This window comes from Tursiops truncatus, chromosome 1 (genome assembly GCF_011762595.2).
Source record: "Tursiops truncatus isolate mTurTru1 chromosome 1, mTurTru1.mat.Y, whole genome shotgun sequence".
In the NCBI taxonomy this organism is placed as follows: domain Eukaryota; kingdom Metazoa; phylum Chordata; class Mammalia; order Artiodactyla; family Delphinidae; genus Tursiops; species Tursiops truncatus.
The window spans coordinates 18,458,683-18,473,130 of NC_047034.1; the positions used below are offsets into that span (position 1 = coordinate 18,458,683).

General features: G+C 40.4%; 1 protein-coding gene across 8 annotated transcripts in view; it reads left to right on the plus strand.

Annotated features, from left to right (window-relative positions):
- Positions 1 to 4,094: 4,094 nt before the first annotated feature.
- MARK1 (microtubule affinity regulating kinase 1) overlaps positions 4,095 to 14,448 on the plus strand; it is a 144,780-nt gene continuing 134,426 nt past the window's right edge. For 3 of the 8 annotated variants that reach the window (XM_073800500.1, XM_073800494.1, XM_073800502.1), the window contains exon 1: positions 4,095 to 4,760. In XM_073800500.1, the coding sequence (XP_073656601.1) occupies positions 4,710 to 4,760 (51 nt within the window). In that variant the 5' untranslated portion in view covers positions 4,095 to 4,709. The remainder of the gene's footprint in view (positions 4,761 to 14,448) is intronic. The other 5 variants (XM_073800472.1, XM_073800484.1, XM_073800487.1 and 2 more) reach the window with 4 other exon arrangements.

A 14,448-nucleotide genomic window follows, 5' to 3' on the forward strand; every position in this document is an offset into this window, starting at 1 on the left:
GGAGATTAAATGGCACTTGGACATAGATTGTATTTGCAACGTGCAGGGTGGCCTAACCTAAGTAACGAGGCTTATACAGTTTTTAGGATAAAATATGTCTTTTCTCTTTAGGCCCTTTTCCATTTTAAGTGGTGATTGTTGACATGCAATAAAAATTTACCTTGTTAATGCTGAGAGAGCAATCAGGATCCAGTTTATTTTATGAAAAGAACTGATTGTTCCTTTCCTGATGGCCATTAACCATGTTTCTCTTTAGCTGGGACAACTCTTTGTTACCTTACAGAACTGCCCATCTTGTAGTTTCCTTGTGTGGGTTAAATGAGAGATTGGAGATAGCTTTGTACAGTACTGAAACAAAGTATGCCCTCAACAAACAGTTACTGACTGACTGGCCAAGTCTATCAGACATTGGATACATTTAAAGCACATGATAAGAAATGTACAGTTTTCTGAGTTTATTATGAATTCTGCTAAATCTGTCACATTTGATAAATTATTTGTTTATACATGACTGCTATCTCTTAACATTTGTATGAATTCACCATGTTTTTCATTTAGCTCTGTAAAAAGAATATTATAATGCTAACTGCTTGTTAACTATTAGGTGAAGAATGTTTTCTTTGAGCAGAGTGAGTGGAGTGGTACTTAATAAATGTTTGTTGAGTCAAAGAGCAAATTATTAATAACTTCTAGTCAAGGCCTTTGATTCTTTAGCAATTAAATCTCTTTATTCTCAATTTTTACTTTATGGAGAAGTGCTGTCCAATATGATTTAAGTCACATATGTAATTTTATGTTTTTCAGTATTCACATTTGAAAAAATAAAAAGAAACAGTTGAAATTAATTTTAATAATATATTTTATGTAACTCATGTCAAAATATTAGCATTTCAAAATGTAATCAATATACAATTTATTAAAGTGATATGTTACACCCTTTTTTTCTCTACTGTCTTTAAAAATCAGTGTGCATTTTATATTTACAACACATCTCAATTCAGATAATAAATTTTCTAAATTTATCTAAATCTGTATTTAGATTTCAGCATCTTTATAGTTGAAAAGATAGATTCATGTATCCAAGTTTTTCCCAACATAATTTAAAATTTTCCAATAACTGAATCAAATGTCAGTTTGAAAATTATTTAGAATGATATCAAATGAAAAATTCAGTTCCTCAGTCACACTGGAGAGCTGTCAAGAGCTCAATAGCCACCTGTAGCTAATACCTACTATATATGACAGTGTAGTTCTAGAGAATTCTGCTCCATAGAGCTGCTGGGAGGCATGCTCATTTAGCACATTTCAGTGTGGGCTTAACACCTTGCAGATCTTTATTTTTCTTTTGTTTTCGCATTACTTCAATTTTTTTCTGAAACCTTTATTACCCTAACACCTTGGAGGTTAGAAACCTCTAAATTAAACATGCCCCATTTAGTTAATAATCCTAAAAATCATTACTCAAAGACAAAATATTCCTTGTCATTTCTTCATAGTTACTGGCACAAGAAGCTACATAATAGTGACACAAAAAGTTTTGCTTACGTGCATTCTCACTATTAAGGACTATGGCTAAACAGTTTTCATTCAATCACAGTACTGCCTCGTGCCATTTTAAGGGGAGGAGAGCTCACACAGGGGTACACACTCAATAATTCCTTTTAAAAGACATAATGACTCTTTTCTAACCCAAGCAAAGTGAAATTTATATACCAAGCCTAAAACTGTGGGTATGAATAGGGTTGTTTGAATGCCATTGTTTGGACAGTGTTGTTTCTGGTCTATTTCATTAAACAAAATTATGGATTTGAGTTACCCATCCAATAAAAACTCTCTTTGAATGTAGCTCCACTGTTATAAAACTATCTTTACGGGCTGATTTAAAAAATAAGTATCCCTCACTATTATTATGTAATATTCAATAAGTTTCAGTATGTGAGCACAGTGTAGCAAATATAGCTAAGGGATTTACCCAAGACTTTTAATGTATACTTCAAAATCTCGGAAGCCACTCTGCCAGAATCCTGGGCACTCCTTTGAGCTCTGTCTCTAACTAGCCATCATATCCTTGAGGTTTAATGACCTTACACAGTGGAGCGGGGGAAGGGGCAGGGGAACCTGTTGATCTTGTGACCACTGCAAGATTGAACAGTACCATATATTCCAGTTATCTTTTTTCTGTACACTATTAACCTGGTGCATCTGTGATCTTGAATAAGTCAGTTGAGTGGAATTTTGTAAAATGGGAAGAAATATGCTTGTCTGGGTCACCACAAGGATAAAGACATAGGATAATAGGTGAGTGGGCATTGAAAAGCAACACCCAAGCGACCAGTTGAAGGAATGATTCATATTCCAAAGGGATTGAACACCCTTTCACCGATGCTTGCTTCCTCTCATGTTAACAGGGGTAGTATTGTAACACAAGGTACTTTTGAGTGGCTGCAGTGTTGATTGGCAACAATGGCTGTAGTTGACCAGAAAAGTACAAGCTTCTACCCTGGCAACTTCAGTACAGCTTGGTGATTCAGGATCTCTGCAGAGGGACTATAAAACCTTGGCATCCTGGGTTGCACACCACATTTTAGTGTGCAGTATTGCAGTTCCAAAGCCTGAATTCTGTTTGAGGAATGGTGATGAACACTTAAGGGATCTTATGATATTTTTACTTGCTTTGTGAAATTGGGAAGTGTCTACAAATAAAATGCTAAAGAAATAAATACATAGATGATGTTGTAGAAGTGAATATATATGCTGGGTGAGAATTTTTTCTGAGAATCTTTGTATCTGCTATTTTTAGGTCTTTTGGAACATGTTTTAAGGGTCAAGTGTTAAGTTTTCAGAAACAACATTTTTATGAGTTAGGATAAAAAAACCCATCTGGTGCAGGGATTCCTCCTTCAAATGGATGAACTTCAGGAGAGAGGAGGAATTTCCTATCATCTTAAGATCCCCATTGGAGGCTTAAGGAAGTAGCTCAAAAATTGAATTTATCCCCTTCATCTATTGCTCCTTTTATCGTCCTGACTACTCACGAAAGAAAATGAAAAAGACATATTGGAAAGACGAGGAATAGGGAGATGGTAAGGTTTTTGTTCTGGAGGCTGAGTGTGCAAAATGTAAGCTCTCATATTAGATAGGAAGAAGCAGCATTGCTTTTTAGGGGGCCAATGGGCCCTGCGGAACGCATTACAGAGGGATGTCTGCATGATGTAAGAAGTGGCAGGTGGGTGGAAGGGTGAGGAAGCCACCTGGAGGAGGTAGGCCAGGGCCAAAATCAGAGACAGCTCCCCTCCCTCCCTAAACAAGCTCGCCTAAGTGACACTTCCTTGCGTCCCAGGAAGTGACGACCAGCCAGGGGAGACGTCGTGACTCCCGGGGCTCAGCCACTCTGGGGGTGCTGCGGCGGGCGCCTGGCGACCTCTTCCGCCGACCCGGTTCCCAAGGAGGCCGCCCGGTGCCGGGCACCTAGGCGAGCCGCCTGGCCGGAGTGCCTCGCACAGGGTTCTGGAGCAGCGCCTCCGAGGCTGCTGGCGCTTTTAGGGGCTTTTCTGCCCTCTGCCCAACTATCAGAGTGACCCTGAATCCAACAGCTCCCAGGAGAGGGCTCAGGGGAGGACAGAAATTGAGAAAGCTGGGAAACGCGGGAGGAGGGGATGAATTTAAGAATGGGAAAAGTCCTGAGACAGGAGATAGGCGGTGTCGGATCCAGGGTAGGATCGTACCCATTCTTCCCGCATGAAGCGGACAAAAAGAGGACCACTCAATTGCATCAGCGCCATGTCACCTCCCCCCGGCAAAACCCAAACATGAATCAAACTAAAAACCACCAGAAGCTCTGAGACGACCGTACTCCGCGGGTGGGGCGAGAAACAAAAATAAACACGGGGACGGGCGGGCGAGGGAGCGCGGGAGGAGCAGGAGGCGGCCCCGCATCCCTAATGAGGGAATGAATGGAGAGGCCCCCTCGGCTGGCGCCCGCCCACCCGGCGGCAGCCGCCAAGTGCCTCTGGGCGCAGCGTGCCGCGCCCGCCGCTCCTCGCACAGCCGGCTCGGGCCGCTCCTCCCGGCTCAGGCGCGGCGGCTGCGGCGGCTGCGGCGGCGGGGACCGCGCGGACCGAGCCGGGACGGACGCGCCGGAGGCGCGGGGCGCCGGGAGCGGGGACGCCGCCGCGCTGGGCCCCGGGCGCGTGGCTGCGGCTCGGCCGGGCGGAGCCGCTCACCTGAGGCGGGGCGCTGGGCGCGGCGCGGGCGGCGCTGTCAGGGCCGCGGCTCCCGGCTCCCGGCCGCGCTCGGCGGTACGAGCCAAGCAGTGATTTGCAGCGCCGCTTCACCTTCGGCCATGGCCGGGAGAGCCTAGCGGGGCCCGGACGCCGCCCCCCGGCTCCCGCCCCGCCTCCCAGCCTCGGTGCTGCATCCCGCCGGCCTCGCCGCCCGGCCCGCGCCGGGCAACCGCCCTCGCCCGCAGCCCTCCCTCGCCCCGGCTCGCGTCCCCCGGCGGCGCCGCCGCGGGAAGCGGCTCCCCCTCCTCTTCCTCCGCGTCCTCTCCCCCCGCTCCGCCGCCGGGGCCGCTTGTTGCACCGCTCGCGGCCTGTGGGAGCCGCTCGCCCGCCCCGGCCTCGCGCCCGCGGCCGCAGCCCCTGCCGCTCGCTCCCGGGGCCCGCAGCCCGGCCCGCGAGACCCCGGCCCGACCCCGCCGCCCGCACAAAATGTCGGCGCGGACGCCATTGCCGACGGTGAATGAGCGGGACACGGAGAACGTGAGTAGCCGGAGCCTCCCCGGGAGCGGCGGGGCCAGACGCTCCCCGGACCCCGGCTTCACCTTCCGCATGGGCCGCCCCGGGGCCCCAGAGCGGCCACCCGCCGCAGGGTGTCCACCTGGCGCCCGGCGTGACCCTCGCCCCCGGCTGAGCCCCCATCCTCCCTTCCAGGCGCATTTCACTGCTTTCCCCGAAGGGTGAGGGTGGGGGCACCGTAAGTGGCGCCCTCCCCGCGGAGGTGGTCCTCCGGGAGACGGTGGGGTGATGGAGGGCGACAGGCACAAGGAGATGGCAGAGTGGGCATCCCGGATAGCTTTATTTCCACGCGGCATTCTGTATCCCCACCCGAATGTTTGCTTTATGATCACAGACAAGCCAGCCGACTGCCTCTTTTCCCTTGCTTTTCTGGCTCTTTCGGTCCTTTGCCCTCCCACCCGCCTGCATTGCCCCATGACTTTGCTTTTTGTAACTGTGTCCACATTTGGGTCTTGGGCACCAAAGGGGGAAGGTCGGGAATGGAAGGGACGAGAATGGGAGTAGAGATGGATGTGTGTGTTGGTGTGTCCCGAGTTTCTACTGCTGTGTGATACTCTTCTGTAGAAATGAGCAGAAGAATTTCACCGTCAGCTTCTGTGGCCCCAGGGTTACAGCAAAATGTTTAAAAGCTGTATGAAGCCAACGGCTTTTGCTTCTCTTTCTCAAGTCGGTGGTAATAATTCAGGGCAGGTTTTACTTTAAATACCTCTCCTTCTCCTTGGAGTGTCACAAGGTGCATTTCTTTGAAGGAAGGATTTTCTGTGTCTTTGATCAAATTGCCCTCAGGAGTTTTTATCTAGATGCAGATGTCCCTGGTGTTTAAACTCTTGAAAACCGAAAGAACCAGATCAGTTGTATTTCCACGTTCTGAAAAGTGCAGTTGTGTGTGTGTGCACGAGTTCCTTTGTGGGAAAGGGTTTAAAAATAATTTTATTTTTTAAGCCCTCATGACCTGTAAAGAGGGCCTTTGCTGATTTTTCTGACTGGGTTTGCGTACCCCTTAGAGGGGTGTTAAGTTTTGGTCGACTCTCCAGTTTCTGATTGCCTAGTTAACTCCTTGACCCTCCAGCCCTTGGTGTATCACTGCCTTCATAGGGTTGGTAAAATAAAATAATGAAGGGTTTTGGCGTTCTTAAACAAGAGATATGAGACAGAAGACATACAGACTCACCCCTGAAGTGTTGGAGGGAGGTATAAACAGATTTTTTAATCTTGGAGAGTAGGGGAGCACAGAAACTTGATATACAAAGGGAGAAGAAATTTTGGTAAGAGACTATTGTAGAAGACCCAGGAAGAGATTTCAGAGTATGCTTTCGTCTCGTCTAGTGTCTTGCATTTCAAATGGTAAAGATAGAGAGTAAGGTTGCTGTTACCGTAACTTATAACTTAGTTTACATTGTAACTTTTTAAAAGCCTCCTAATTGTTTTTAAAAATATAATTGATACATAATTTTGATTAAGAGATTGAAGAAGGTGACGGAACAAGGTGCAAAATTGGGTTAAAGTTGATTTTAAAGCCAAGGTAGTACAGAATTTTTCTAACAGAAAATCTTTAAAAAAACGTGTCATTCAGTATGAATGAAAAGTAAGACAGATGATGACCTTTGTTTTTATTAGCAAAACACTCTGTGTGTTTTTAACCTAGGAAAGGTGGAAAAATACATTGTTTTTATTTTCTTTCGGATTTTGAATAGTATAGCTCTTTCCACAGTTGTATGAATAAGGTGCTTTATACAGACATGAGATAGCATTATAGAAATCTGAATCAGGGAATAGTACAAAATGCAGCATCACTTGTAAGACCAAAAAAAAAGGTGGGGGGGCTCAGTTAAGCAATAACAGTGTGCTAAATTTTGCTGTACCTTCTGAAAATGATTATGCTAAGTAAACTGATTTGCTCTGTTTCTGAGCATGTTATTTCAAAGTCACTTTTATGATCTCGTCCCTTGGTGTTGGTTGCATTGTGCATAGCTATAGCTCCGTTTAGCTTCCTTTACCCACATCCTGATTTTCTCCTAGTTGCCATGCGAAGTACCTGTTATACTGTGGCTGTTAATTTATCAATACATATGCACTCAGTTTTGGTTTTTGAGCTGGAAGGATAGAGAAGCAGTATTTAAGACAAGGCCTCTCCCCTCAAAGAACTTAAGAAGAAAGGTAAATATAGTCCCAAAGAAATAGTGTACAGTAGAAAGCTGTGTGCAAATAGGGCTCAATTGGTTTATAGGTGCTATAGGTGTTTATCAAAGGGATCACCAGTGATGGCTATTAAATCACCATTCGTGTCTCTCTCTGTTCTCTGGTTGGTAGTAAATGTCATTACCCATTCTTGCTTACCTCTCATCAGTGAAATAAAGGAACATATCTGCTTGTTAGCTAATATATTAAGGCCAGTGTGGTAATCAAAATGGACATTTGTTTGAAGTTGTTTTCAGTTAAATTGACACATTTTAAAAAATGGTTGTGAAAATCTACATTCGTGTGACTATTAAATGCTTGTAAGCCTTTTGGAATATTAAGGACATAACTAAAAACATTTTATTACTGCCCAAAATATTTTAATTTAAACAAATAAGGTAATTAAAGAATCTTTGAATTGTATTGTCATTTGCAGTTATTATAAGCATCTTAGTCATATGTGAATGGATTTGGTATCCTTGGGAATATGTGATATCTACCCTTCCCCATGTCACCAATATATATTGAGGATATGTAAGTAAATGTTAATATTATATACATATTAAACAGTTCAGAGGAAGAATGTTGCAGCACTGTAACATTAGTAGTAAATATTCTCCTCTTTACTACCACTGTATCTAGTAGAGCGAGAAAGAATTGCTTTTCTCTGAGAACATTCTGTGTGTATTTTTTCAGGAGTATTTTCTTAGATGAAGGATTTGTGTGTGCATTACTAATAGGCCTCAAATGGCTAAATACAACAGAACCACCGATGATTAAAGGCAATGAATACTTCTCAGTGAAGTAGAAAACATATGTTGTAGATCATACAATTAATTTATGCAAAATGTGTTTGATGTTAGGTTGTAAAGAGTAAGTCCAGAAAGAGAATGGGTGTTTGAAATATTCCGGGTTTTTTTTTGTGCTTCTGTTAGATTATACTTGGATAATTCCAGCGTGGATAGAGAGAATATATTACCATTACTCTTATGTACTTTTAATGGAGCAAGAATTGTTTTCATGTTTTAGAAAAACTCTAATTTTGCTAATTTTTATGGATCCAAAGTGTCCCTACTAGCTTTCTGTGGTGAAATTTTGATCAGTATGAAGGAAATTGATTTGATTCCTTCTCGGGATGTTTTAAAATTGACTTTGGTTAAATTTGTTTTGAAACTTTTAATAACAAAACTCTTGATGATGATTCTTTTCATAGATCTGAAGTTCACTGTGATGACTGGAACAACTACCAAGGTGGACATTAGTAGTTTGAAAAGGCAAGAGTGAAGCATGCTTTTGCCACTACTGCTGGGTTTTCTCAGTACCCTGTGCATACCTCATGTCACAGGATCTATCACACTGCCTTCTAATTGCTGATTTACTTTGTCTCCTTTGTTCTGTATCGCCAGTGCCAGCAATGGCTAGTAGTAATATATGAGATCAGTCCTATAATATTCCCCTTTTGAATTTTTTCATTTGTCATCAAAATATACTAGTGACACCAGGAACGGTAGATATTACATACTACAAAGCCTTCAGAGAGTGAAGTGACCTGCCCAAGGTCATAACGAATATCTGATGTCTTTCACTGTTGCTCTACTCACGTTATTGCCTCTTGAGGTTTTTGGTTTGTTTTGCTTTTGTCTTAGAGATTTCAAAAGAGCATGTGCGATGATATGAGATACTTTATTGGTTGAAGAACAGGGTGTGCCATGCTCATCTCATTCCTGAACTTTTGCTATTTTCTCTGTCTCAAGTACCCTGTTCTTTTCCCCTTATCCCAAACTTACAAGTCCCTTATGGCATGGCTTATGTTTTTAAGAAGACCTCTGAAATGATTGCAGCCAGCATTGCTGTCTGATGTAGCTGAACATCTGTGTGTGTATAGTCCATACCACTGGTCTCCAAAGCGGGTATGCAGGACGGTCCATCGTGAGAAAGAAATGTCTTTGCCTTCTATCATTTTCCTTCTGAACTCAGTGCTATTACTAACTCTCCTTCTTCTCCTTCTCCTTCTTATTCTTTTAAAGCTCAGGTTGTTTAGAATCAGCCACATATTTTAAATTATTATTATTTTTTTACCATTCCCTTTTCCATCTCAGACTTTCCTTTGGAGGTCATTTTCCCTTTTCCTGATAGCATCTTCACAGTTCTTTTGGTAAAGGATTGTTAGTCATAAACTTTCTTTTTTAAATATGAAAATATTTTTTGTCCATTTTCTTGAAAGAGAGCCTTGCTCAGTCTCCAATTCTAAGTTGATCTTCCATTGTCTACTTATTTCCATTGTTCCTGTTCAGAAGTCATCTGCCAGTAGGTATAGGTGTCTTTTCTGTCTGTCTCTTTTTAAGATTCTTTTTCTTAGGTGTTATACTTTCACTACAGTGTATTTAAGTACGGATTTCTTTTCTTCTTGTTTGCTTCTCATGTCTTTGAATTCATATTCTTTTTATTAGTTCTGGATACTTACCATATATTATCTTTTTGAACATTGCCTTGCTTCTGGTCTCCTTAGAATTTTATTTTGGTACTCTGATTAGATTATGTTGTACCTTAACTCTTCCATATGCCTTAACTTCTTTTCTTTTCTTTTTTTTAAATTGAAGTATAGTTGATTTACAATGTTGTGTTAGTTTCAGGTGTACACCAGAGTGATTCAGTTATACAGATTCTTTTTTTCATTCTTTTTTCAGGTTCTTTTACATTATAGGTTATTGCAAGATATTGAATATAGTTCCCTGTGCTGTACAGTAGGTCCTTGTTATCTATTTTATGTATAGTAGTATGTATCTGTTAATCCCAAATTCCCAATTTATCCTCCCTCCCGCTGCCGTTTTTCCCCTTTGATAACAGTAAGTTTGTTTTCTATTTCTGTGAATCTATTTCTGTTTTGTAAATAAGTTCACTTGTATCATTTTTTAAGATTCCACATGTAAGTGATATCATATGATATTTGTTTTTCTCTCTCTGACTTACTTTACTTGGTATGATAATCTCTGGGTCCATCCATGTTGCTGCAAATGGAATTATTTCATTCTTTTTTAAGGCTGAGTAATATTCCATTGTGTATATGTGCCACATCTTCTTTATGTATTCATTTGTTGATGGACATTTAGGTTGCTTCCACGTCTTGGCTATTGTAAATAATGCTGCTATGAACATTGGGGTGCATGTATTTTCTCTGGCTGTATGCCCAGGAGTGGGATTGCTGGATCATATGGTAACTCTATTTTTAGTTTTTTAAGGACCCTCCATACTGTTCTCCATAGTTATGCTTTAACTTCTTGATTCATTTTTTCTGTGAGTTGTTGTGTCTTTGTACTACAAGCTGTATAATTTGTTTAGATCTAAACTCTGTGGATTATATCTTTCATAAATTTTGGAAATGGAGCAGCCATTATCTCTCTGAATATAGCCTTACTACTGTTCTCTCTACTGTTTCTGGTCCTCTGATTAGATATGCTAAAATTCTTTCTATCCTGCATATGTCTTAGATGCTTATTCATTTTTTCCCCCTATTTCATTGTTTCCCTGTACTGTAATCTATAGTACAATCTGCTGTACAATTTCTGCATGTAACATGTTTAAGGTCTGTCTTTCAGTTAACTAAAACTCTTTAGCTGTATTTAAATCACTGTTAACCCTTTTGTTGAAATTATTTTTTATAGTGGGAAAAAACACATAACATGAGATTTGCCTTTTTAACAAATTTCTAAATGTACAATAAAATATTGTTAACTGAGGCAGAGCCTTCTCATCTTGCATGCCTGAAACTTTATATTCATTGAACAGCTCCGATTTTTCTCTCTCTCTAGCCCCTGGCCACCACAATTCTACTTTCTGCTTCTGTAAGTTTGACTGCTTTAGATAACTCATTAAGTGGACTCATGCAGTTTTTTTTCTTTTTTGAAGTATAGTCGATGTACAATATCATGTAAGTTACAGGTGTACAATTTACAATTTTTAAAGGTTATACTCTATTTATAGTTATTATAAAATATTGGCTATATTCCTTTTGTTGTAAATATATCCTTGAAGCTTATTTTATATGTAATAGTTTGTATCTCTTAATCCCCTACTCTATATTGCTTCTCCCCTCTTCCCTTTCTCCACTGGTAACCCTAGCTTGTTCTCTATCTGTGAGTCTACTTCTTTTTTGCTGTATTCACTAGTTTGTTGTATATTTTAGATTCCATATGTAAGTGATAGCATACAGTATTTGCCTTTCTCTGTCTGACTTATTTCCCTTTGCATAATACCCTCCAAGTCCATCCATGCTGCTGCAAATGACAAAATTTCATTCTTTTTTATGGCTAAGTAGTATTCCATTGCATACATACACACCACATTTTCTTTGTACATTTGTCTGTTGATGGACACTTAGATTGCTTCCATATTATAAATAATGGTGCTATGAACATTGGCATGCATATATCTTTTCCAAATAGTGTTTCTGGTTTTTTTTCGGGTATATACCCAGGAGCGGAATTGCTGGATCACATGGTAGTTGTATTTTTAAGAAACTTCCATATTGTTTTCCACAGTGGCTGAAACACTCTACATTCCCACCAAAAGTGTAGGAGGGTTCCCTTTTATCCACATCCTCACCAACATTTGTTATCTGTGCTCTTTTTGATGGTAGCCATCCCAAAAGTTGTGAGGTGATATCTCATTGTGGTTTTCATTTGCATTTCCCTGATGATTAGCAGTGTTTAGCATCTTTTCATGTGCCTCTTGGCCATCTGCATGTCCTCTTTGGAGAAATGTCTATTCATTTCTTCCGCTCATTTTTAAATTGGATTTTTTTTTGATATTTAGGTGTATGAGCTGTTTATCTTTTAATTTTTTATTTTACATTGGGAGTATAGCTGGTTTACAATGTTGTGTTAGTTTCCAGTGTATAACTAAGTGATTCAGTTATACATATACATATATCCATTCTTTTTCAGATTCTTTTTCCATACAGGTTATTATAGAATATTATAGAATATTGAGTAGAGTTCCCTCTGGTATACAGTAGGTCCTTGTTGATTATCTATTTTATTTATAGTAGTGTGTATATATTCATTCCAAACTCCTAATTTATCCCTCCCCCCCCACCCCCACGTTTCCCCTTTGGTAACCGTAAGTTCGTTTTTGAAGTCTGTGAGTCTGTTTCTGAAGTAAGTTCCCTTGTATCATTTGTTTTAGATTCCACGTATAAGTGATATCACATATTTGTCTTTCTCTGTCTGACTTACTTCACTTAGTATGATAATCTCTAGGTCCATCCATGTTGCCGCAAATGGCATTATTTCATTCTTTTTTTATTGCTGAGTAATAGTCCATTGTATATATATGCCACATCTTCTTTATCTGTTCATCTGTTGATGGACATTTTAGGTTACTTCCATGTCTTGGCTATTGTAAATAGTGCTGCAGTTAACATTGGGGTGCCTGTATCTTTTCAAATTATGGTTTTCTCCAGATAATACGCCCAGGAATGGGATATCTGGCCCGTATGGTAGTTCTAGTTTTGCGTTTTTAAGGAACCGCCATACTGTTCTCCACACTGGTTGTACCAATTTACATTCCCACCAACAGTGTAGTACGTTTCCCTTTTCTCCACCCCCTCTCCAGCATTTATTGTTTGTAGAATTTTTGACAATGGCCATTCTGTCCAGTGTGAAGTGATACCTCATTGTAGTTTTGATCTGCATTTCTCTAATATTTAGCGATGTTGAGCATCTTTTCACGTGTGTTTTGGCCACCTGTATGTTTCCTTTGGAGAAATGTCTATTTAGATCTTCTGTGCATTTTTTGATTAAGTTGTTTTTTTTTTGATATAGAGCTGCATGAGCTGTTTGTATATTTTGGAGATTCATCACTTGTTGGTCGCTTCGTTTGCAAATATTTTCTCCCATTCTGTGGGCTGTCTTTTCGTTTTGTTTATGGTTTCCTTGGCTGTGCAAAAGCTTTTCAGTTTAATTAGACCCTATTTATTTATTTTTGTTTTTATTTTCATTACTCTAGGAGGTGGATCCACAAAGATACTGCTGTGATTTATGTCAGAGAACCTAACAAAGACCTAGTCATACAGCATATCAACTTGGTATTCTTTGTCTTAAAAAGAGCAACGCTAATTGTTTAAAACAAACCTAAGGAAGTTAAACCATTCTTGGACTTCTTGAACATGACTGTATCTACTTCCCAGCCTCACAGTTTGTGGGGCTATGTTTGCTTCTAAGTGTTTTATAGTATCCAGCATTACATTTAGGTCTTTAATCCATTTCGAGTTTATTTTTCTGTATGGTGTTAGAGAATGTTCTAATTTCATTCTTTTACATGTAGCTGTCCAGTTTTCCCAGCACCACTTATTAAAGAGACTATCTTTTCTCCGTTGTGTATTCTTGCCTCCTTTGCTAGCACTTTGTTGAGGATTTTTGTGTCTATGTTCATCACTGATATTGGGTGTAACATTTTTTGGGGGGGTGTCTTTGTCTGGTTTTGGTATCAGGGTCATGGTGGCCTCATAGAATGAGTTTGGGAGTGTTCCTTCTGCAATTTTTGGAAAGAGTTTCGAAAGGATAGGCATTAATTCTTCTCTAAATGTTTGATAAAATTCACCCGTGAAGCCATCTGGTTCTGGACTTTTGTTTGTTGGAAATTTTTCATCACAGTTTCAATGTCAGTACTTGTGATGGGTCTGTTCACATTTTCTGTTTTTTCCTGGCTCAGTCTTGGAAGGTTGTACCTTTCTAAGAATTTGTCCATTTCTTCTAGGTTGTCCATTTTGTTGGCATATAGTTGCCTGTAGCAGTCTTTTATGATCCTTTGTATTTCTGTGGTGTCAGTTGTAACTTCTTCCTCATTTCTAATTTTATTGATTTGTGCCCTCTCCCTTTTTTTCTTGATGAGTCTGGCTAGTGGTTTATCAATTTTATCTTTTCAGAGAAGCATCTTTTAGTTTCATTGATCTTTTCTATTGTTTTCTTTGCCTCTATTTCATTTATTCTGCTCTGATGTTTATGATTTCTTTCTTTCTACTAACTTTGGACCTTGTTTGTTCTTTCTCTAGTTGCTTTGGGTGTAAGGTTAGGTTGCTTATTTGAGATTTTTATTGTTTCCCCAGATGCTTGGAACGCTATTAACTTCGCCCTTTGAACTGCTTTTGCTACGTCTCATAGGATTTAGACCGTTGTGTTTTCATTTTCTTTTGTCTCTAGGTATTTTTTCATTTCTTCTTGATTTCTTCAGTGATCCATTGGTTGTTTAGTAGCATATTGTTTAGCCTCCACATGTTTGTGTGTTTTGCAGTTTTTTTCTCATAGTTGATTTCTAGTCTTATAGTGTCATGGTTGGAAAAGACTCTAGATAGGATTTCAGTTTTCTTAAATTTCCCAAGGCTTGTTTTGTAGCCTAGCATGTGATCTCTCCTGGAGAGTGTTCCATGTGCACTTGGAAGGAACGTGTAAAATCTACATATTATTTATTCTTAAAG